At 49.5% G+C, this 23,000-nt stretch overlaps 1 protein-coding gene across 14 annotated transcripts in view; it reads left to right on the plus strand.

Annotated features, from left to right (window-relative positions):
* The window catches only part of GRAMD1B (GRAM domain containing 1B), a 172,371-nt gene that overhangs the window by 58,690 nt on the left and 90,681 nt on the right, over positions 1-23,000 (plus strand). The window contains exons 1-2 of one of the 14 annotated variants that reach the window (XM_043579676.1): positions 1,299-1,415; positions 2,050-2,125. The exons of 11 other annotated variants lie outside the window; for them this stretch is intronic. In XM_043579676.1, coding sequence (XP_043435611.1) covers positions 1,403-1,415; positions 2,050-2,125 — 89 coding nt within the window. In that variant the 5' untranslated portion in view covers positions 1,299-1,402. Of the gene's footprint in view, positions 1-1,298; positions 1,416-2,049; positions 2,126-16,324; positions 16,863-23,000 lie in introns of those variants that run through there. 2 more of the 14 variants (XM_043579679.1, XM_043579677.1) reach the window with 2 other exon arrangements.

Raw genomic sequence — 23,000 nt, forward strand, 5'->3', positions numbered from 1 at the left:
GCGTTTAGTGTTTAGTGGAAAGATGTTTGGTGTCAGTGAACACAGGTTTGGAGCCCAGCTCTGCTATGCCGGCCGTGTGACCTTGGGCAAGTCACGGAAAGTCTCTGAATCCTAGTTTAATTATCTCTGAACTGGAGAAAACAATACTTACCTCACAGGCTTCCTCGGAGTGTCAGATGAGGCAGCAGATTTGGAAACGCATTAGAGCACCTTACAAATGGGAGTTGTTAACTCTTACTGTTCTGTCATTAAGCCAGACTCACAAAGGTTGTGTTAAAGTGGAATTGTTTGTGGGATGGTTGGTGTTGTCGTTCTTTCGGGAAACTCTTTTCCTGCTCTGTGTGGGTCCCCCTGAGTGCTCAGTTTTGTTGTGAAGCCAGGCGTGACCAGCAGCAGAGGTAAGAGAAAAGAATGAAGGGTGAGGGAGGCAGGAATGGATGAGTGATCACAGGTTCCTTGCCTGCCTTTTTTATTCTCTTCTATTTTAATCTCTCTCTTTAACCCTGGCTCTGCTGGATTGTTCTATGCTCTGGAAGCTGGTTTGGGAGGGGGTACATGAAGGGGCTTATATCTTGGGGTCTCACCCTTTCTGAGGGATGAGTCTCTCTGGAATCTGGAAAGGAGTGTTGGCAGGCCTTTCTTTGACCCTTTTGCTCTTTTCCGGGTCTTTGTTTGTTTTCTCATCTGTAAAATGGAGCCGCAGCTTCCACCTTAACACTTTGCAGGTCTGAAACCAGAAGCATAAAGCAATCAGTGTGCTTAACAGCCAGCCCAGGTTAGCACTGTTGGAAGATCTGGTAGAGCTGAGGATATTGATCTGCCTTTCCATAGGTTATTGGCTTTGATTGGGAGAATATCTAAAGACGGGGCGGGAAGGTCAGTGGTTCAGGAGAGTACACACCTCCCTTCTTGGCTGCCTCCGAGGAGCCCTGCTCTTTTGTGTTTATCCGGGCGCCAGCACGAGCAAATGCACACAGTGAATACCCACACCGTGTTTTATTTAAGTAGAGGCTTTGCTCTTTCCTTGAAACGTGAGCGGCCTCTTCCCCTTCTTCCCTCTAGGGCCTGGGGTGCTCCGATCCCTTTCCCCTGGCGGCCTCTGGCCGACACAGCCTATCCCAGGTTGCCGGAGTAAAATGGGCCAGAGAGGAAGCTGTAGTCACTGCAAGCAGAGCGGCCTGTCCCCGCTGGGCAGGAAACCTACAGTGATGAATGGGGCCGGATGAAGTCATCCTGCTCCTCCAATCAGGCTGCTCCGAGAGAGCCAGGGGCCTCTGCAGATCCAGCCGGGCTGCCGGCTGCTCTCATGTACCTTTAGACAGAGGCTGTGAGTCTCTGGGAGTGGAGTGGGGGGGTGTGAACCGCCCGCTCCTGGCTCCTGTGTAGGCCTCAGTCAGTCTGAATGTTATTGCAAGGTGAGTGGCTTCACCCGGCAGATTCCTCTCCCTCTGCATTCTCGACCTTGCCGCGCAGGGCTCCGGCTTGAGCCTCCGGCACCTCCTTGCACAGCACCTCCTGCTTCCATCTGAGTGCCTGTACCTCCTTGAGGTTCTCACACCCGCCCCCACGGGCCCCCGGCCTCCTCCCTACCTGCTACCCCCAGCACTTGCTCAGCACCCGCCAGCTGGCCTCTGCCCACACGCTCCGCTCTTCCTGACCTGTGGGTACCAGTTGGCCGGGTGATGGGAGGGCAGGGCCTCCACCTCTGTGCGCTCTCCCCCAGCAGGGGGAGCCCTGGGAGACCCACACTTGCCTCCTGGGAAGAAGTACCAGGCAAGGGGAGACGCCCCCTGACTCAGCCTGATGTGAGCATCTGTGGGAACCCAGGCAGCACACCCCCCCCCCGACAACCCCAACTTGCTGGGGACCCCGAGCCTCTTTCCTGTCTCCCCTCCCTTCCCCCACCCCCAGTAGAGGACATCCCAGGGGGCCAGAGAACCGACATTGGTCTCTTATTTTCCCTGCCCTTCCAAGAGGGGTGGTTTGTTCTTTCTGGGTGGACATTTGTGACTCTGCCTTTTTTCTCTGGATGGGGCCACTGCTCCTTAGGCCAAGCAGAGATCATGGAGCCGGCTGATATGGCGACAGCAAAGGTAGGATGGAAATGCTGCCGGCCGCACTGTGCGTAAGTGGCTTCGCTTGGCGAGTTCTGCCTTTGGTTCACTTTTCTCTCCCCTCCTGTCCCTCAGCTCACCACTCCTAAGTGTCGGGGGGCTGGGTCAGAGCGGAGGGAAATGACCCCCGAGCATGAAGCTCAGGAGAGGGGAGGGAGGGCTGGGTCTGACAGAGCGCACTCCTCACCTTTCCGTGCCCAGAAGTCTGAGCAGGTGGTGGTGGTGGGGGGGGGGGGGTTGGTCTCTAGCTCTGTCTGGGCTGATCTGTGTCTTTCCCGTTAGCTCTCCCTCCTTATCCCGTCTCTCTTTAGTCACCCCCTCCTTTATGGTCTCTCTTCCTCACTCCACAATGCTCTCTTCATCCATTTGTGCCTCCCTACCCTTCCTTCCCACCTTCTGTCTGCTTCCCTTTTCCCTCCGTCTGTTGTATAAGGAATGGGTGGGGTCGTTGTGGGCCGGACAGTCTTGAGAGCAGAGACTGCCTCTCATCCTGCAGCAGACGATGGCCTTGGGATTGGCGGGGAGTTGGTCTCTGAGTGGCAGGTGCTGCTGCTGTCCCCTCCCACCGCTCATCTGATGCCCCAATGGAAGTGTGGGTCTGGGCCCCTCCAGGGAATGTGCCCGGGTGCTCTCGCTCAGACCCTGCAGGCTCACTAGAGGGCGTTCCTGAGATGAGTTTCTAATCCCTCCTGAGTCCTGCTTGCAGTTTGGAATTTGCAGTGCCTGTGCATTTTCCCAGACGAGGAAGGAACTTGAGCCATTGGGAGTGGATGGGGGAACCTAAGGAGGCCAAGTCTGCAAGCCCCAACCCCAATACCTTTATGCAGGGAGAGACCTAGTGTTCTTCTAGAATATCTCAGCCCTTGGACAGGCTTGGGGGGGGGGGCGTCTTTTTTGGCTAGATGTCAGGGTCTCCTTTGTTTCAGAGATGAAAGACTGAACAGGATTCAGACTTTTGGAACAGGTTGGGTACGCCGTGTGTATATGGAAGAGAGAAGGAGGTTGGAGGCCCAAGCAGCGAGGGCGCTGTGGGCAGTAATGTGTTCTGGTGGTGAGGACATGTCCCCGCGAATCACAGATCTGAGCTGCTGGTGCCTTTCTCCTACTCCTGCATGCGGTGTGATCTGCTCCGAGTTACTTCCCCTCTCTGGGCTTTCGTTTTCTAGTCTGCAAAATTACACACAGCTATTGTTTTAACCAGCTTAGATTTGTCAAATACTTTGTTTTCTTTGAAGAAAGGAGCTGGGGAGCACACAACTAAATGAGAACAGGCCTCCCTGGACTGCCTCCCTCCCCTGTCCCCGCTTCCCCTCTCTTTCCCCTCCTTCCTCAAACATCCTGGTACCCACGTTAAGCACGGTTGGTGCAAGATGCCCTCCCCCCTTCGCAGCGCGCACAGAGGCAGCCAGGGGAAGCAGCCCTGTGTTTGGATCCAAAACCCGGTTTGCTCCAAGCAGTTTGTTTTGTGGTTGTAATGCTACTGTTGGTGATGTCAGGTGTCATCTGTCACCAGGCTTCCCTCTAATGAACCTCCCGGTCAACTAGCTCATGAAGTTGTAAGTGGTTCCGGATCAACCAGTTGGCCCTCAAGGGTGGGTGGTGGCCTGTGCTGGGGGAAAAGGTGTGGTTTGCAGGGATTGGAGAGTTATTCTGCGGTGAATTAGGAGGGGTATGTTTATGTTTGCAGCTGCATCTGGAGGTAGAAACAGAGGCAGCTCCATTTTTCTTAGTCTCTTGCCATCCGCTAGTCAAGATTGCAGATTGTCCACGCAGGGGGACAATCAGGTCTTGGGAGCCGGACCATTCCTGAGGCTGGCGTCTTCTTTCAGGACCTCAAAGAATGAACCTGATTGGCCGTGGAGACAGATGCCTTTAACCCCAGACCTGTGATTCTCTTTCTTTAACCTTCTCTACCCCAGACCCTTTGGAGGGAGTTTAGTTCAGGTATTTCCAGCCTGGGCCCACGGACCGCTGAGGTCCTTAGGAGAGGGTCCGTGAGCTCTATCGTTTGTAGGCAGAATTTTATATTTCTCTGCATTTTTCTGGGAAGAGTACCTGTGGCTCTCCGTAGGTCCCCAGAAGGATTATAAGTCACAAATGTTTAAGAAACTTTACCTGATGAAGATGCTCCTGCAGAGAGCCTGTTTGCATTTTGCAGCCTAGGTACAAAGAGAGCCTATGTATTGTGGCAGATGTATCGAATCTCTGATACTATCTAAATGCAGCGGAGCTGTTGAGTAAAAATTCACGTCGTGACTCATTCGTACGTCATTTATATATGACTCGGATGTTGTTTCCTTAATATACCATTTTACTTGTGTGTATTGCTAAATACATGTAAATGCATCTGTCTTACCCTGTCCCCTTCAGTTCTCAGGTACTGTTCCCAGGATTTCCCTTAGCCCCAACTATACTGGGTTCAGTTACTCCAGAATGAAGCGCTTTTGGTTTGGAAGTGTGATCACTCTGGATGACAGCACTGCCTATTTAGACCATGTTCAGTTCCTGGAGGAAGGCTGTTGGAGGCATGATTTCATCTCCTGGAGTCTGGAGTTTGAGGCTCTGTTATTGCATTGCCATGGTACTGTTTTGTTTTTTGTTTTTTTTTTTTTTAAGGTTGTAATTTCAGCGCGGGGCCGTCTGATGTCTTGACGTGACTGTGTTAAGATATGTAGATAGTAAATTGCACCCTGAGAGTTCTCATTTCAACCGTGAGAAAAGAGGTTGGTAGGCACTCGTCAATACGTTCGTTCAAGGAATGTTTATTAAATGCCAGTTATTTGCCAGCAAAGATTTCACTATGGAGGTTGTAATTGGATCGCACATGATCACGGTGAACAGTTTGTTCACAGGTTCTTGGGGGAGACAGATGAGTAAACATTATGAAACATTATGATGGTACAAGGTAACAGGGGTTGTAACAGAAGTTCAAGTCAGCAGGGAAGCGCAAAAGAACTATTTGATGTTGGCCTAGGCAGGCAGGAGGGCTTTCTAGAGGAAGCGACATTTGATCTGAGACCTGAAGTGTCAGCGGGAGCTTAGCAGGTGGACAAGAGAAGAGAGGTGGTATTATAAACTGGAGTTGGACATATCTGCCTTCATACGCTGGTGCTGCCACTTTCTGGCTCTGCAAACTTGAGCGGGTTATCTTGGCCTGTCCTCGTCCCCGAGTCCTTATTTGTAAACGAGGGTGATACCCATCAACCCTGCAGGATTGTCGTGAGGATTAGATGAGATAATGCCTGGCTCACCATAGCTGCTCGCTGAACGGTAGCTAGGCAAGAGGAGACAGCGTGCTCAGGGCAAAGCCCAGGTCACTGCAGACAGTTTGGCATGATCAGGGCTTAGGAGCACGTGGACCCCAGGCGGCAGATGATGGAACTAGACATAGGGATTGACATCCCATGACAACCTTGCACATTACTGAGATTATGTAGATACTGGGAACAATCGAAATATCTTAGGATAGCATCAGATTTGCTTTTGAAAAAGTACTCTCTGGGGTGCCTGGGTGGCTCAGTCGGCTAAGCGTCCTACTCTTGAATTCGGCTCAGGTCATGGTCTCATGGTTTGTGAGTTCGAGCACTGCATTGGGCTGTGTGCTGACAGCACAGAGCCTGCTTTGGATTCTCCCCCGCCCCCATCCCTACCCTGCTTCGTTGTGCGTGTGTGTGCTCTCTCTCTCTCTCTCTCTCTCTCTCTCAAAATAAATAAACTTAAAAAAAAAAAAGTACTCTCTGGCTACAAGGCAGACAGATAATTGATCATTTCCTCATTTTGTGCCATCTCAGATTCTTTGTTTTGCTTTACATGTCTGTCTTCCCCAACTAGACCGTAAACTTTTTTTTTTTAAGGGCAGGGCTAGTGTGATTTTGCTTTTTAAGCCACAACCCGCCCCCCCCCCCACGCCTATTACATTACCAAGTAATATAATAGGGGCTCAATAAATAATTTGGTAAACAAACAAATAGGAGAGGAGGGGTAGGCATAACGCCATACCTAGCGATGAGAATTTAAAGGCACGTATAAAACTGAAAGCAAGATACAAACTCAGAGTTGTTCAGGGAGCTAGAATGGACAGGCCTTTGTATCTAGTTCAGTGGGAGGTGGAAGAGGAGTATAGGGTGAATTCCAGGTGTCTGACTGGGCGACTTTGTAGTTGGTGCCGTTCACTGAAGCAGGCGCAGGAGGTCAGAGGGAGCAGCAGGTTTAGAGGGGCAGTGAGAAGTTGCCTTTATTCAGGCTGGCTTTGAGGTGCCCTTGGGACGTGTAGGTGACGGTGTTCGGAACAGTTGGAAATTGGTGTCCGAGGTCAGGAGAGTGGCAGTAGTTGTTCTTGTATACTTGGGAGGCACAGGCGTATCTCCAAGGCTTTGTTAGAGCATTCAAGAGTAGATCGGGTCATCATAAGAAGAAAGTCTTACAATGTCGTGGGGATGGATGTTGACGAAGCTTACTGTGATCATTTCACCGTGTGTACAAATAATGAACCGTTATGTTCTACACCTGAAACTAATAGGATGTGACATGCCAATTCATATGTCACTAAGCCCCCCTGGATTAGGAACCTCTGGGATGCAGGTGACCACAGGGCTGCAGGGTGCAGGCTGCAGCCCTGCAAGGCTCCCAGACCACAGGGCTCCCTGAAGACAGGGAGTTGACTGAAGAAGGCTTTCAGATCCCCCTTCCCAGCAGTTAGGAGCCATAGCCTCTCCTTAGAGTGGAATGTGAGGTCCCAGAACTCAGCAGCCCTTCCTCGGGGCGGGGAGTGGGGGACACGGGGGTCTGAGCTTGTGCGTCTGGTAGAGAAGTTGAAAAAAGTTGGTGGACCGACACAGAATCGCCACATGTCTTACCTATGGAAGGTAACAAAACTAAAATAGAAAACGTCCACCACCCCTGTTTAAAGAATATTTTAATACAAATTTTTTTTAATGTTTATTTATTTTGAGAGAGAGAGCAAGAGAGAGAGGGAGAACACAAGCAGGGGAGGGGCAGAGAGAGAGAGAGGGAGATACAGAATCCCAAGAAGGCTCCAGGCTCCCAGCTGTCAGCACATAGCCCAACGCGGGGCTTGATCTCATGAACTGTGAGATCATGACCTGAGCTGAAATCAAGAGTCAGACGCTTCACCTGCTGAGCCACCAGGTGCCCCTTAATACAAATTTCAACGGACATGTTATCAAAAACTAAAAATTCAGTGTATTTAGCTTTTTCAAAACTTAACCATGTTGCCCTTGTTTTTGTCAGTTGTCCACAGATCATCTAAATACTTCACAGTGCCCTTGAACCATCAGATGTAGCTGGTGGCAGAGTATGGAAGGACACAGGTGCATTTACCGAGTAGTCCTAAGACACACGGAACCTGAGTTCTCTGGAGCTTTACTCATGATTATGCCATCTCACGTCAGTTGTGACGTTTAGAGAATATAGTAGGGCCTGAACCATCTTCTACGTTGTTTTCCCCCAGCCTTAAGGCCCTGATGAGAAAACGTCCTAATGGTAGGAAATGCAATTTCAAATTTTTTTTTCAACGTTTTATTTATTTTTGGGACAGAGAGAGACAGAGTATGAACAGGGGAGGGGCAGAGAGAGAGAGGGAGACACAGAATCGGAAACAGGCTCCAGGCTCTGAGCCATCAGCCCAGAGCCCGACGCGGGGCTCGAACTCACGGACCGCGAGATCGTGACCTGGCTGAAGTCGGACGCTTAACCGACTGCGCCACCCAGGCGCCCCGGAAATGCAATTTCAGATTCCAGCCCGTTGGATGCAGTCTGCTCTGTCCAAATAAACCTGTATTTATTGGCCGCGATGATGGCAATATGTTCCGAAGGCACTATTTCTGGACACCTGTCATGCAAATAGGAAGTTCTTGTCTCCATAAAGGATGATCACAAATATTGGATCCTTTTTCTGGCTGACTCTTTTGTGTTAAGACCAGACTGATCAAGAAATAATTATCACAGACAGACTTAACATAGGTTGGCTGAGAATACTCATCATTACTTATTAATTGAAAAGGTGGCATAACAATTATAAACCTGTGTTCATTTTGGGGAACAGAAATACTGTGTCCTGATTACCTGTGCCTCTCTTACAGGGCTTACTACTTTAAACTTTATGTTAGAATTACTTAATATAACTACTTAATGCCCGTGTATTATCTTCCTTATGAGATTATAAGCTTCCGGAGATCAAGGAGGATATTTGGGTTATTATTGAAATAACGTCATGATTTGTCTGGGTCCTGAACATGGTAGGCACTCAGTAAGTGTGGTTGTTGTTGAATAAGTAAATGGCTGACTGATGTGACAGAAATACCACATATAGAAATAGAAACATAAAAACATCCCCAACAAAACAGAAAAAAAAAATCAGAAACTTTTCCGTACATAAAGGAGAAAAAGTAGATAAGGAAGCACAGAAATGGACCCTGTAGTCCCTGCAGGAGGTACTGGTCGTCTGTGGATACCGGTTAGGAACAGTCATGATGATGGTTAAAATGTGCTGGGCACTCGATATGACGTCATGTGTTGTGTCATTGACACCCAACAGCCGTGTGGGTTGTTGCCATTCTCACCTTTGTGTGCTGATGGAGCTGAGGCTTCGAGAAATGAAGTAACTTGCTCAAGGTCACATAGCTGTTACGTATGGATTCGAACTCCCGTCCAATGCCGGAATCGCTGCGCAGAAGAAACCGCAGCACACGCCTCCGGGGCTGGTGTCCGGCCCGTGTCCGTCAAGAATGTGGTTTTCCTAGACTCGTCACATCACGGAGTGGTTTCTCTGCCAGCAGTCTTGCGTCCTTGGCCAGGAGTCTTTCCCTGTTGAAATGAGTTCATCAGTTTGTTAACAGTCCTTCTCAAGCGTAACTTAGATGAGAAAGGAGAAGTCTCCATTCGGTGGGAGGAGAGCGGGAGCAGCTGGCCGTGGGCGTCTGGGCGCTCCCTCCCCGCGAGAACCTGAGTTTATAAGCTCCCTTCTGGGTCCCTGATGCCATCAGTCACCCTGAATTTCTCCTGAGGATAAACCAGGAGGATCAGGGTGGGTAATTAGAAATCTGCCTTGTTTCTTCCATCTGGCAGAAGCGATGTTTTCTTTTGTTATGCATGTAATTAGAATGAGGGAAGTCAGGCGAGGTCCCCTCTCCCGGTGGGTGGGGGGTTTTGGAAGGTGTGTGCCTCTTTCCTGACAGGGGGGGGCTTTACCACCTGGGGGCTGCCCTTCTGTCTAGCAGCAGAGAGCCTTGTGATCGAGAACACGCTAATGAAGAAGACATCCCAAGAAGCCAGCACTGAGGCAGGCGGGCAGGTGTTCAGGAAGCTGGGGAGAGATTCTGGAGAGGAAGGGGATAGAGATGTAGGCCAGAGCGAGGGGGTCCTCTCTGGGATTTCCGTCGCCAGCCCTTGCGGGCATGAGGAAGTCGGGCGGTCACCATGGAGGAGGGATGTCCAGAGTTGCCGGGACAGAGGGAGAGACGTAGGTTAGCCGGGCTCTGCCAGTGAGGTGAGCAGGAGAGGTGGCTGAGGAGAGGCGAGGGGGTTTGTGCTGCTGGCACTGGGCTTCACCTCTTCGCTTTTCCCGATTTTACTAACCGCGGCACCCCCTCGTCTTGTGGCTCTAGGAGCAGCCACCAGCGGTAGGAAGAGAAGCAGACCTCGCCGGGCCTCCGTGTCTTCCTCCGTTAGATGTGGCTCAGTGACACCTCCCCGGGACGTTGTGAGACTCACAGGATGTAATATAGGGGGGCCCACTTTAGGCTCTAGAGTGGACAGGCTGCCTCTCTCCTGTCTTCCTCCCTCTCCAGTCAGCTGTGCTGGTGAAGCAGCTGGGGGCGGGATGAAACTGGCTGGAGTTTGGCTCTGCCCTTGCCCATCCTGTTGGAACATTCTGGATTAGCAGATTGTGAAGGAGGGGCAGAGAAGGATGGGGAGGAGGTGAGTCTGTCCATTTTCGATTTTGATTTTTTTTTTATTTCGCTCCAGCCCCCCACGTAAATCCCTGGGGTCATGGAGGCCCAAGGAAGCATGCCTGAAGTGAACCGAGCCCCCACTTGCTTTCCACACAAACCTCTCAACCTCTGCTGCTCTGTGGCCTGGGCCACCCCTCCCCTCCCCTCCCCTCCTCTCCCCTCTCTACAGTGAACTGGTGGGGCTGGAGGGCAGGGGTGTGCACATGAGTCCCCTACACGGGAGGGGAGAGGAGGGGCGGGCACGGGAAGCTCCCGGCTGGGAGCTGACACAGATGAACAGACCAGAAGGCAAGGCCAATGCCTGCAGCCCACACTGTCACCCCAGAGCCAGTGACTAATAGTGGCGGGGGGGGGGGGGGGAGGAGGGGACAGGGAAGTGGTGGGGAGCACCTGATCGGGTGCTGCTCTGGCCATCTGCCGTCCCCCTCACACAGGCTCTATTGACTGCAGTTTGGGATTTGGAAGAGGATTCTGGCTGGAGGACGAGGAGGCTTGTTGAAATGCAGTGTTTAGGACGCCACTCCTCCCCCGCTGCTCCTCTCACCAGCTTCCTGACCTCCAAAATGCTCCTTAAATATAACACTCTCAGCGCCTGCCGACTCCCCTGCCTGAGCTTGGAGCTTTGATTCCCCAACGTGTGACTGCAGCACGGCTCTGCCCCAGTTTTGCCAGCTCCTGGAGGCATGCGGCACTGCCCTGGTCCTGCGGCTCTCCTCTCCTCGGGAGGCGAGCGCAGAACCCAGAGACTCCGGATAGAAGGGGAGCCTCGGGGATCCTGTCCACTGTCTGTTTTCTGCCCCAGATGGGCTCCCGGTGACTCCCCAAGGTCATGAGGAGGCGTGAGCTTCTGGTGGTGGAAAGAGCCACTGAGGGGTGGGAGTCAGGGCAACTGAATCCTGTGGTGGGTTCGTGGACTCCACGTTTCCCTTGGCCGAGGCCTTGGGGGTCTGCAGAGTGGTAATGCTCCGAAGGAAAGACCTCCTGCCAGTCCAGTGCCTGCTTACAGATGAGGCGAGGAGCATCCGTCCTGTTCTTGTTGCCTTGGGAAAGGAACAGTACCCACGTGGTGAGACCTTAAGGCTTGACTTGGAGACCAGGAGAAAGTCAAAGCAGCTAAAATCAAAGTTTCTTTTTTCTTTTTTTCTAACCTGTATTCCAAACCCAGTAAAGTTTGGAAGAAACCGTTGTAGCAAGAGGTTTGGAGGGACACAGCTCAACCTTCTGTTAATCAGACCTTAGAAACACAACAGACATTGGAATGAATATCCATGAGCCTGGGAAGGCTAGGTTTTTGAACTTAGATTTTGAAAATTCATGTTGAAAATGCAACACGAATCGTTGTCCCAGTCAGCCATTCCCCACCACCGCCCTCCTCTCTCATCCATTCTGTTCACAGAGATTGGAAGGAGAAGATTGGTGTCAGGTGTGTCCAGTTATGTTGTTTATCTTTAAATTGTTTTTTGCTAAATATTGAACAGAGACAAAGATTATTTATAAAAAAGTACATAAAAAGCGTACGGAAAGAAGGAACAACAAACAGTGTACTTCTTACCTGTCCTGCTGACTCCATGTTCTTGCCCACTGACCACCTTTCAGAATGTTGAGTTTGTCACTTCCTTGATTTTCCATTTTATGGATACACACTCTCTAGCTATACAGATAGAGAATATCTGGATACTCGTGAGTACTGATGAGGTTGAGTACCTTTTTATACATGAATGTGAACATCTGTCTTGTTACGTGTTTGTCCTGTGGCTGTATCTGCATGCAATTATACGTCATGCTTTCTTCATTTTGACTTGCTCTCCATGTTCAACATTGTTTCCAAGATTCATGCGCTTGGTTGCACGCGACAGTAATTTATAAATTTTCTGAATGTTATAGACTGTTCACACTTTAAGAAAATCCTAGTTGTGTATCCTTTCTGCTGTCGGTAGACATTTGTTTCCAGGTTTGGGAGTTTGTTTCCGCAAACCATGTTACCACACAGAGTGAGTGCTGTGTGAAGTTTCTCTCTCGAACATTTCCTAATGGGAGCTTCTTCATTTGGTAGAATGGAACCATTAGGTGTTAGGGGATGCATTTCTCGAACTCTACTATAAATACCAAATGGTTTGCTTATGTAGTTGAACCACTATATACATGTCCATGGGTTTTTTGTTTTTTGTTTTTTTTTTGGTTAATGTTTATTTTTTAATTTTTTTTTTTTTTTTTCAACGTTTATTTATTTTTGGGACAGAGAGAGACAGAGCATGAATGGGGAGGGGCAGAGAGAGAGGGAGACACAGAATCGGAAACAGGCTCCAGGCTCTGAGCCATCAGCACAGAGCCCGACGCGGGGCTCGAACTCACGGACCGCGAGATCGTGACCTGGCTGAAGTCGGACGCTTAACCGACTGCGCCACCCAGGCGCCCCTGGTTAATGTTTATTTTTGAGAGAGACAGAGAGACAGAGCATGAATAGGGGAGGGGCAGAGAGAGAGAGAAGGAGACAGAATTTGAAGCAGGCTCCAGGTTCTGTCCAGGTTCTGTCTGTCAGCACGGAGCCTGATGTGGGGGTTGAGCTCACAAACTGCGAGATCATGACTTGAGCTGAAGTTGGATGCTCAACCGACTGAGCCACCCGGGCCCCCCTCCACCGGTTCCTTTCCAACCTTTACATTATTAGACTTTCTAACTTTTGCCAATCAGATAGGTACAAAGTTAGCATCTCATTGGCATTTTAAGCTTGCATTTTGCTGAGTGCTAATGAGGTTGAGCACCTTTTTATATGTGTATTGATTGATCACTTCCTCTTCTGAAAGTGCTTGTTCAAATCCCTTGTCTTTTTATCTAATTGTTTTTCTTTTTCCTATTGATTTGTAGATATTTTTATTTATATTTATAAATTCTGTGAACTAAAATTCCTTTTCAGCTACATTTGTTGCAATTATCTTCTCCCAGGAAAGCCTGGTCTTTTCTCCCTCTTATAATCAGTTTGAGGATCAGATGTTCTTCATTTTACTGTGGTGGAGTTCATCCGCCTTCTGCTTTCTGGACTGTGTGTGTGTGTGTGTGTGTGTGTGTGTGTGTGTGTGTGTGAATTGTTTAGGAAGTCCTCAGGCAGCCGCCTGTGTGAGGATCAGTTGGTAATTATGATTTATCAGGGGAGATTGTTTGGTCTCTGCCAAGGTTGAAGACAGGCCTGTCTTTGAGTTCCTCAGCAGCATGTGGGAGTTTCTTGGAGGCTCACTTGTAGGGTTAGGGGAGGCCAGCAGGGCCTCCTACTTTATGAGGTGATCTCCTCTTTCCTCCTCCCATTAGTGGGCCTGTGCACTGTCTCTGCTCACTGTGTTCTGTGAGGTCCAGAAAACCAAGGCCGTTTTACGGGTGCCACAAGTGCCTTCTCTAGAAAACATATCTATAAGGCTTTCTTTAATTTTCTGAGTTTCTGCCCTCACTGAATTTATGGTTTCTAAATTTGTCTTATTGTTTCGATAGCTCATCAAGTGTTTTTTAAAAAATTTCCTCTCTTTTTCTTTCTAAATGTTTTCTTTCATCCAGCATTTTTAGTTGTTTTTAGCAGGAAGGTCCATTAGGATAGCTAGTCTGCCATATTGCCGGAAATGGAACTCTTCGGCCTTTCCTTCTTTTCCGTAAAAGTTCTTATCCTTCCTGAAATACAGATCTCAAGGAGCAGCCAGATTGCAGTTCAGGCAGAAACAGGAGCATCGAAAGCACCTGCCTGACTGTTCACCTGTGTACTCACCCCCACAGTAATCTAGAATGATGTCAGTGCTGACACCTTACCGGTCAGGAAACTTGGCGAACCTACTGAACTGTCTGCCCTCTACGAGAAGATCAAAGAGGGAAGATACATTAAATGATGAACACCTCTTCATTTTGCTTGGTCTTATTCTTTAAATATATTTCAAGGAAAGCTGGCAATCCCATGGCTCTTTAAAGCCCTATTTGGGTCATATTTTGAGATTTTCTTATGGACCACAAAAATGGAGCCAGGTTCCCGAGCTCTGTGAAGAGCCCAGGTTACAGAAACAGGAAAGAGCCAAGGGGAATTTGAGGCAGTTGATGGTCTCGCAACCAACTAGATTCTCCTTTTCATGTTCCTCCCATCACATTCATATACTGACCTATCAGCAATAGTAATAGAAAGAAGCAGCTAACTTGATTTAGCATCTTTTTTTTTTACCTGTTGCCTGGATTCTTTTTGCCCTGGGAGCGTGTAGGCCCTTATTAGCCTGTCTCACAGATTTTCTTTCTTTCTTTACTTTTTTTTTTTTTTTTTTTTTAATAAGCATACATCCTGATTAAGAGACTGGATTTTGGGTTTGAACATGCCCAAGTTCAAGTCTCAGGCTTGCAGCTTGTTGGTTATTTAGCATTAGGCAAATCCAGATGCTACAGTCTTAATTTTCAATAACATCATCTGAAAAATACTGATAGTCACAACTTCATAATACGGATGTGAGTGTTAAGTGAGATAATACAAGTAAAATGCTTATTAGCACGATGCCTGACATAAATAAGCTCCCCCAAAATTCTTATTAGTAGTTGCAAGAGAGTTTTTTTTTATTTGACGGTTTTTAAAATTTTTATTGAAAAATATAGAATTTTCACTATTTAGTAATGTGTGTCTAGTGTAATACTTGGAAAGCTTTGATTCAGGTTTCATGTGTTATCTGTGGTCAGGGGGGATAGGATGAGAGTATTCTCATCTACCTAGAGTATTCTAGGTGCCATTTGCCTAGAGGCTGGCATCATTGGTCCCTGGAGGCCCTTGGAGTGAATTACCTAGGTTGTAAAGGAGAACTTATGCAGCCCTACAATACCTAAGTTGAAAGAATGGCCTGGATACATAACTAAAGATATATTCTGAGGTCTTGAGAGCGTTTCAGTGTTGTCTGGCTTGGGTCTGTGGACGGAGGAGAATTTCATAGGCCAGGGCTGCTTTGAGAGTACATCTCTAAAAGCTCAGGATCCCTTAAAGGGTGTTTTTGCTGGACCATCTGGACCCTGGAGAGAGACTGCAGTGTTTTAGTTCGAATAAGGCCACTTCAATTAAACACTTGCTAATAGTATCTAGTGTATATAAGCCATCCTAAGTCAGTGAGATGACGGACTCACACACTGTCCCTGCCCACTTAGAGTTTACCATCTAAAAAGGCAGGTAATAAGTAATTACAAGTACAGCGAGCGTTACCAGTGGGGATCTTGTGCTCTGGTTTTTCTTAAGACTGTCTATCACTTTGGGGGTCAAGTATAGATGATGTGCACACAACCCGAATGGGTGTCTGTAGATTGCTCTGAGGCAAGTTTCAGGGTAAAGGCTTAGTATGGTTCAGTTGGAGGTTGCTATTTCATAATTAATCTCCTCTTTGTTTGTTCTCACCCATCCGCATTACTGACCCAGATAGTCCGCAATCTAGGGGAGGCCAAAAAAAAAAAAAAAAAAAAAGTCACATAGCCACGGAAGTTGCTGGGGCTGGAACACAGTGGGCCCAGGTTGGAGGATTTTAAGAGCGAATTGTATGTTCTAGTTGGAGTTGAAAATCTCAGTGCCTCCTCTCTTTGATGCTGTGTCTGGTCTGAATCATCTTAGAGCCCGGTATTGGTGATAAAATGTTGTTGAGATCCCACACCAGGCCCTCGTGGCCACCTTAAAAGGATTCCAGGCCCCAGGTGACTGGGGGCGCTGCTGGACCACCATAAGTTGCTGCCTCACCATGCGCCCCAAAAGTGGTGGCCCTGGGGCTGGGCACTTTCCCCAGAAGGGGAAGAGAACTGTGTGTTCCATGTGCCTTGAACTGCTTGGGATCTCATTGCTGCGCGGCCCCGCCTTGCTGGGGAGAGGGTGAGGATTCTTTTTAAGGTGGTCTTGAGCAGCTCGCCTTTGGGCCTCTAGGCACTAACCGCGGGAGGAGGGGTGGGGGGGCGCTTTCAGGTCTGCTCCGCTTGGGATTCCGGACATTTGCAGAGGGCCTGGGGTCAGCCCTCCCCTCCCCGGCCCCCCCCCCCCCGCCCCGGGGTGTGGCATTTTAACACCTTGGATGGATGCTCCTGGAAGTGCCCGACTCGCCCTCTTCCTGCCCCCTCTCCTCTTCCTCCTTGGGCATCACCTTGCTCGCCCACCCTCTCCCTGACTTTCTGTCCCATCCCGGGACAAAACATGTGCTGTGTCTTTAAATGGGCGGAAGTGGCTGGCAGTGCTTTGCTTGGGTACTGCATTGATGAGGAGATTATATGGAGCTGCGGGAGCCGCCGCCTGGGGGAAGAGAGGTGCAGGTTCTGCTCGGTTCTTGCTCTCCTGCCGGGCTCTCCTTGGGTCCTTTCCCCCCCAAGGCTGCTCTGAGCCGGCAGGAGGCGAGGGTGGGCGGGTGGCCGGCCGGCCTGCCTGTTGACAGCCACTCCAGGCTTGTTTTGCAGCCTTGCCGTTGCCTGTCCCCATCAGAAGCTGGCAGTGGCAGCAAAGGCTCCGGCAGGCAGCTCCAGCCCTGGGGCCGGATTTGCAGAGGCTGCCCTTGGCCTCCGAGCCCAGCCTGCCGAGGTTCTTCTGGCTGGTGCTGCTGGCTCTCTCTCTCTCTCTCTCTCTCTCTCTCTCTCTCTCTGTCTTCTTTCTCTCTCTGTGTTCAAGTCACATTACATGGGCTTCTGTTCTTTGGGGACTTCGTCATCTTTTCCAATATGTCCTGGGACCTCCGGAGCTGTCACGGGGATGCTAAGGACACGGTCAGTGGATTACCGTGCCTGTACTAATGAAAGGATTCAAGCTATCCTGGTAAGTAGAGGAGAGGGGTACGGCCCCTTCCTCTTCGTCATCGTTCTTCAACCCCATGTCCCTCCTCAGCACCTGAGCATCCTCAAGAGGTCTCCTTCACACAGGCCTGTCCCCCACCCCATGGTTCTCAAGGAGTCAAGACGGGGGCCGCACACCCTACAAAGTTGGGTCACTCTCCCTGGCTCATCCTAGCTTCTACCTCGCTGCAGTTATTTTCTGCCAGCATCTTCCCTGGGGGAGGGGGTTGGTGGAAGTTGGGGGGCTGTGAAGAGAATCCAAGTGCAGCTGGAAAGAGTCTCCAACTTTGAGGGACCTAATGGGTGGTGCATGCTGAGGGAACTTGGTAAAGAAGGGTCCCTTGGGTCACGCCCGGCCGGTGGTGGGGGCAGTGGCACTCTACCCAGCCTGACAGCCAGCCCCAGGGGCCTTGCTCGCCCTGCTCCATAGGGTACCCTCATCCCAGCGGGCAGGCTCTGATCTCTTCGAGGCTTCTCTCTGAGAAGTCGGGAGGACCAGGCCCCGACCTCTGGCACGCCTGGCGTCCAAAGGAGAGTGGGGTGGCCCCTCTGCCGTGCCTACCACGCACACACCTTGGGGCTTTGGAGGCACCTCTTGCAGAGCCTGATGTTGGGATATTAGAGCCTCCTCTTGCTTGGGATGTGAGCTAGCTGTCTGGTAGCCGCAGAAGCAGTCAGAATATTTTTACCTTCCATTTTAAAAATAAAACCCTCACCTCTCCCTTTCCTCCTCGGAATCGGGTGGGTGGGTGGGTGAATTGGCTTTTTTGTCTGGTTGAGAAACTGGAGATTTCGCCTGGGAAACTTTGTCATGGCAGGGATCTGGCCCTCCCCACGGGGTAGTGTGTGCAGCTTACCGGGGACCAGCTCCCTGGGCTGGGGATGGTGCCTTTCTCCTTGACAGCGGAGGGTGGGAGGAGGAGAGTTTGGGAAAGCTTCCCGCGGGGATGCGCCCTGCCTTCCTTGCGGCTCCCAGCCGTTCACCCGCAGTCCATGGTGGGACCATAGGAAATGATCTCTGTGGTTGGGAGGGTGATTTCCAGAATCGGGGTAGGTACTGAGCAGTTTAATACATGTCGTCCTATCCTGGCTCTAGCTCACATCTGGCCTTCCAGAACCTCCTACTCTAGGTTAAAGTCTAACAGGATTAATCTAGTCCAGCCCTCCTCTAGGCAAGAGGGCTCTTTAGTGGGTCTTCAAAAGGTACTTTGCGGAAAGGAAAGGGAGGAGCTTAGTTCTTGTGAGCTTAACTCTTAAAAACTGAGGTCGTGAATAGTCAGTGACCCCCGCCCCCAGCCTGTAGTCTCTTCTCAAGATTTGGTATCACTCCCTCCTATCTGTAGCTCTTGTGCTGAAGGCCCCCCACCCCCACCCCCACCCCCACCCCCCTGAGGTTGAGAAAAGGACGTAGAGGGTACTGCAACGCCATTCCTGCTTTCTTGGGGCCACGTTCCTTGTTCTTCAGGATTGGAAAGGCATTAGCAGAATCTGTTGTCACTGAGAATGCCAGGCCCAGTCAGCACCCAGAGCCGCCCCTTGGTCCCTCAGCAGAGCCAAGCTGGGCCTGTAACTTGGATGAGGCCTCATCCAAGGAAGATCCAGGTCTTGCCGGGAGAGTGGGGGTGCTGGGCTCATCTTCGGAAATCACTCCGTGTCCTTCCATGCCCCTACTGTCAGCAGCCACGGTTGGGACTGAAGGGGTGCCTGGCTGTCTCTCAGGATGAGACATCACTTTAACACAGAAATGCTTCTCTGCTCAGCCCCTATTGGTCCCTCAGGGACATGCAGAGACATGTGCCTTTAAAAATCTGCCTTGAGTATCTCTTGATGCATTTCAACAGGAGATCATTGTTATGCTGGGAACTGTAATTGGGGTAACCTTGTCTTTTTCAGCCAAATACCGTATTACAAGGATGGGGAAGTTTTGTCGTTTCTGTCTGCCTGGCTAGTGTTAGATCCTATGATTCCCTCTTTCTTTCGTTAGGTGCAGATCTACTGGTCCATTTTGGTCGAGGGGCCAACTGTTGTAGTTGTATTGTGAATGTGTGGGCTTGAAATGCGGCTCCCTTTGGTGGCATCCCCTGTCTGAGTTCTCCTCTGTCCACATGGAGACTTGGTAGGAACGAGGTGACCAAATATATTGGCTACCCTGTGCTGGGTAACGTTATCTGCGTACGGAAGAAGATGGAATTAACTGACCTCCTGGTGTTTGAGTCACTTCTAGAAACATTTCTGGAATCCTACTATGTGTTAGTGATATTAAAAAATGATGATAATGCTGATTAAAAAAAAGAATAAAAATGGCAACTAACATTTATTGGGTGCTCACGGGGGTGTCAAGGACCATATTAAGCACTTCACATACGTGAAGTCCTGTAGTGCCAAAGGCAGCGTGGTTAAGGTCCTCATTTTACAGAGCGAGGAAACTGAGTCACAGAGAGGGTGTACAGATAGGAATCAGGCTTTGGACTTGTGGGTAATTTCCCCTAGTGGTTCACCTGTTCTTGGTTGCTTTTCTATAGATCATTTTCCTCTGCATGCAGCAATACCATATATTGGCGCTTTTTTTTCCCCCTGCTTTGTGGTCTCCTTGCCTTATATTTATTTTTTTAGTTAGACTTTTAAAAGTGTAAGGAAGTGAGGTGCCTGGGTGGCTCAGTCGGTTAAGCTCCCGACTTTGGCTGAGGTCATGATCTTGTGGTTCGTGAGTTTGAGCCCCACATTGGACTCTGCTATCAGCACAGAGCCTGCTTCGGATCCTCTGTCTCTCTCTCTCTCTCTGCCCCTCCCTCACCAGCGCGCTCTTTCAAAAATAAACATTAAAAAAACAAGTTTCTTAAAAAAAAAAATAGTATAAGGAAATGCATTATCTTTTTTTTTTTTTTAATTCTTTTTTTCAACGTTTATTTATTTTTGGGACAGAGAGAGACAGAGCATGAACGGGGGATGGGCAGAGAGAGAGGGAGACACAGAATCGGAAACAGGCTCCAGGCTCTGAGCCATCAGCCCAGAGCCAGACGCGGGGCTCGAACTCACGGGCCACGAGATCGTGACCTGGCTGAAGTCGGACGCTTAACTGACTGCGCCACCCAGGCGCCCCAAGGAAATGCATTATCTTAATTGATCCTTATTATAGCCCCACGAAGCAGCTGACATCTCCATTTGAGAACCAGGGAAACTGAGGTACAGAGTAGTAAAGAGTTTTGCCTAACTTCAGGCAACTGGTTAGTGAAAAAGGTAGGGTGCACTCCTGTTACTGGACTATTATTTCAGTTTTGCGAGCAACAGCGAGCAACAGTTTTGCGAGCAATTGTATCTGCATTAGACCTACTCTCCCAGAGGGCAGAGTCAGGGTCTGTACATCCATTATTCATTCTTCCCTTCATTCTACAAATGTTGGCCAAGTAATTATTATTTTCACGGTCCTGTGCTTAGGCATTGTGGGGGCTCCAAAAATGTAAGGGCATTGCCTCTGATTTCTAGGGACTGGTAGCTTCACAGATAGAATAAGTTTCAGCCACCCTATACGCACACACACACCCACACAAACACACACTTTCTCTCTCTCTCTCCAAAACAAGTCAGTAAATGCTAAAGAACAGATACATGCAATAGACAACAAGCACTGTACACGGTGAGAGGAGGCTGGGATTCATTTCAGCTGGGGTGACCCGGAAGCTTCCCAGAGTAATTGGCATTTGAGTCGGGGGTTCGAAGGCTGGCCAATGTTAGGTAAGTAGAGGCTGTGCTTTGTACAGCACTAATACTGCCCCTCATGGTGTTACGAGGTTATCATAGGGGGTGCTTTTGGATGATGCTGATGAAGGCACGTGGCCATGATTGACAGCGGCTGGAATGTGAGAGGGAAATCCTGCTTTTTCAGCCTCCCCTGACAGGGTCTTTAGACTCTCTCCAAAGATGATTCTGTGATTCTGCCTTCAGGTAACTTGGTGCACGAGGTTAAGGGCAACGGTGGAGGAGACGGCACGTGCAAACACATGGGGCCGTGCCAAAGCAGAGTTGGGAGCACAGACGATTTGGAAGCCATGTTATGTTTTTAAAGAAGCATTCACCAGTCCTGAGCTTCTACAGAGTTTCCATTTATTTATTTATTGTGTGTGTGTGTGTGTGTGTGTGTGTGTGTGAGAGAGAGAGAGAGAGAGAGAGAGAGAGAGAGAGAGAGATATGTAAAGATATTCCTAAATCCTGTAGGGTCCCAACACCAAGAAGCTCTCCAGTGTGGTGGAGTGCCCCATGGACAGATTGTTTTGGCCCCCAGAGGACTTGGCAGACTGCAGTGACATCTGTCTTCATTCGCTGTCCTTGTGTTCCCGGTCCTCACATCTGTTGGGGTTGGTGGGTGCGGTCTTCACAGAGCCTGGAGGCTCTGCCAGACCTTCAGGAAAGCCCATGTGCTGCAAGAATGTGGTTCTGGGAAAATAGAGGAACGAGAGTACAGTTCTCCACACGTTGCAGGGGAAGCATTTCTGTGGCCAGGCCGTGGTCCGCACATAGAGAAGTTTTGAGCTCCTGTTTGTGTTTGAGCAGGTGAGTGAGCTTTCACCCCGTTTCTTGAGGAATGTGAGTGCTGTGTGAGGGACCCTACTCATTAGGGCCTCCCCAGGTAGCGGGGACCGAACTTCATTTTCGATTTCCTCCGTGTTTCATGGAGATTTGTGATCATCCGTATTTCATTAGATGCCAAAGATCAGCCGTTCAGTATGCTTTTTTTCCTCCGGACCTGCAAACAAGTGTTTGCAAGTGTTTTTCCTTCGGACCTGCAAACACTGTTCCTTCTTCAGCCCTGCTGTAGACCCGTGAAAGGAGAAACGGGTGACGGTGCCTGGGAGGATTTAAGTTAGACATAAAGAAAAAGTTTGGAATTTCTTTCTCTGGGGAGGGTCCAGACCAGGTTATACTTTTCTCATTCGAGGTTCTTTCTGTGAGAAATTTTCTCTCGAGGAGGAGGAAGGCCTGCGTGTGACCTCCTTCAGAGACACGCTTCCCAAGGCATTCAGATGCTTACCGGGAGGTGAGCTGCAGTGAAGGTTGGGGTCGCTCAGTAGCTTGAGATTCTGGAGAGCCGACTGGACTCTGAAGAATCCAAACCTTGTAATCACCTCCGCGCCTGCTGTGTGGCCTTGGTAGGTGACTTCTGTTTGCCTTGGGTGGTAGTTGTTTTGAAAGCAGGGTTAAATGACAGTGCTGGGAGGATTAGTCTGTCTGTCAGCTTCCTTTTCACTCCTGGTTTAGAAAAAGGCCACAGTTCTTACAGAGCAGTCGCTCGTAATGTGGACTCTGGTGTGCTTCCCTAGCCAGCAGGAAACACTAAAAAAAAAAACCCTTCATTTGAAAATATTAAATGCTCATTTACAAACATCCCCCAGCAGGCACACCCTCTAGCTAACAGTGCAAGATTTACTTTATTATTTGGTGGGAGGGAATCGGGGATTTCCCCATGGTCTGTCACATCCAGGGCACGGAGTGCCGGTCACCTAAGCATTTAAATCCCATGAGTGATCAGGACAGCTGTGATCTGACTCTACAGATTTTTTTTTTTTTCAAAGGGTAGGCCATTCCCACCTCTTACCCAGGTTTCTACGTTGGGAACTGCACCTGGCTTGAAATGAGTGGCAGGCCGCATGACTTATTGTTCTTCTTGCCACCATTATCATTAGTCTAAGGAGAACGAAATGTACTGTATTAGAATGGGAGATGGTTGGCAGGGATGGTGTCAAAGCAAATCAGATTGGAAGGGCAGCAGTCCCCCCTTATCCGTGGTTTTGCTTCGTGAGGTGTTAGCTACCGTGGCCAGCTGTGGTCTGGAAGCAGGTGACCCTCCTGTCGTGTCCTCAGAGGGTCAGTAGGAGCCCAACACAGTGCCATGACACCCCCCCCTGTTCCCCTCACATCTTCCTCTTACGTAGGCATTTTATCATCTCACATCATCACAACAAGGGTGAGTATAGAAGAATAGGGCATTTTGTGTGTGTGTATGAGAGAGACCGCATTCACAGAACTTTTATTACAGTATATTATAATCGTTCTATTATTATTTGTTGTTAATCTCTTACTGTGCCTAATTTGTAAATTAAACTTAATCACAGGTGTGCACCTGTAG

This window comes from Prionailurus bengalensis, chromosome D1, assembly GCF_016509475.1.
Source record: "Prionailurus bengalensis isolate Pbe53 chromosome D1, Fcat_Pben_1.1_paternal_pri, whole genome shotgun sequence".
Taxonomy (NCBI): domain Eukaryota; kingdom Metazoa; phylum Chordata; class Mammalia; order Carnivora; family Felidae; genus Prionailurus; species Prionailurus bengalensis.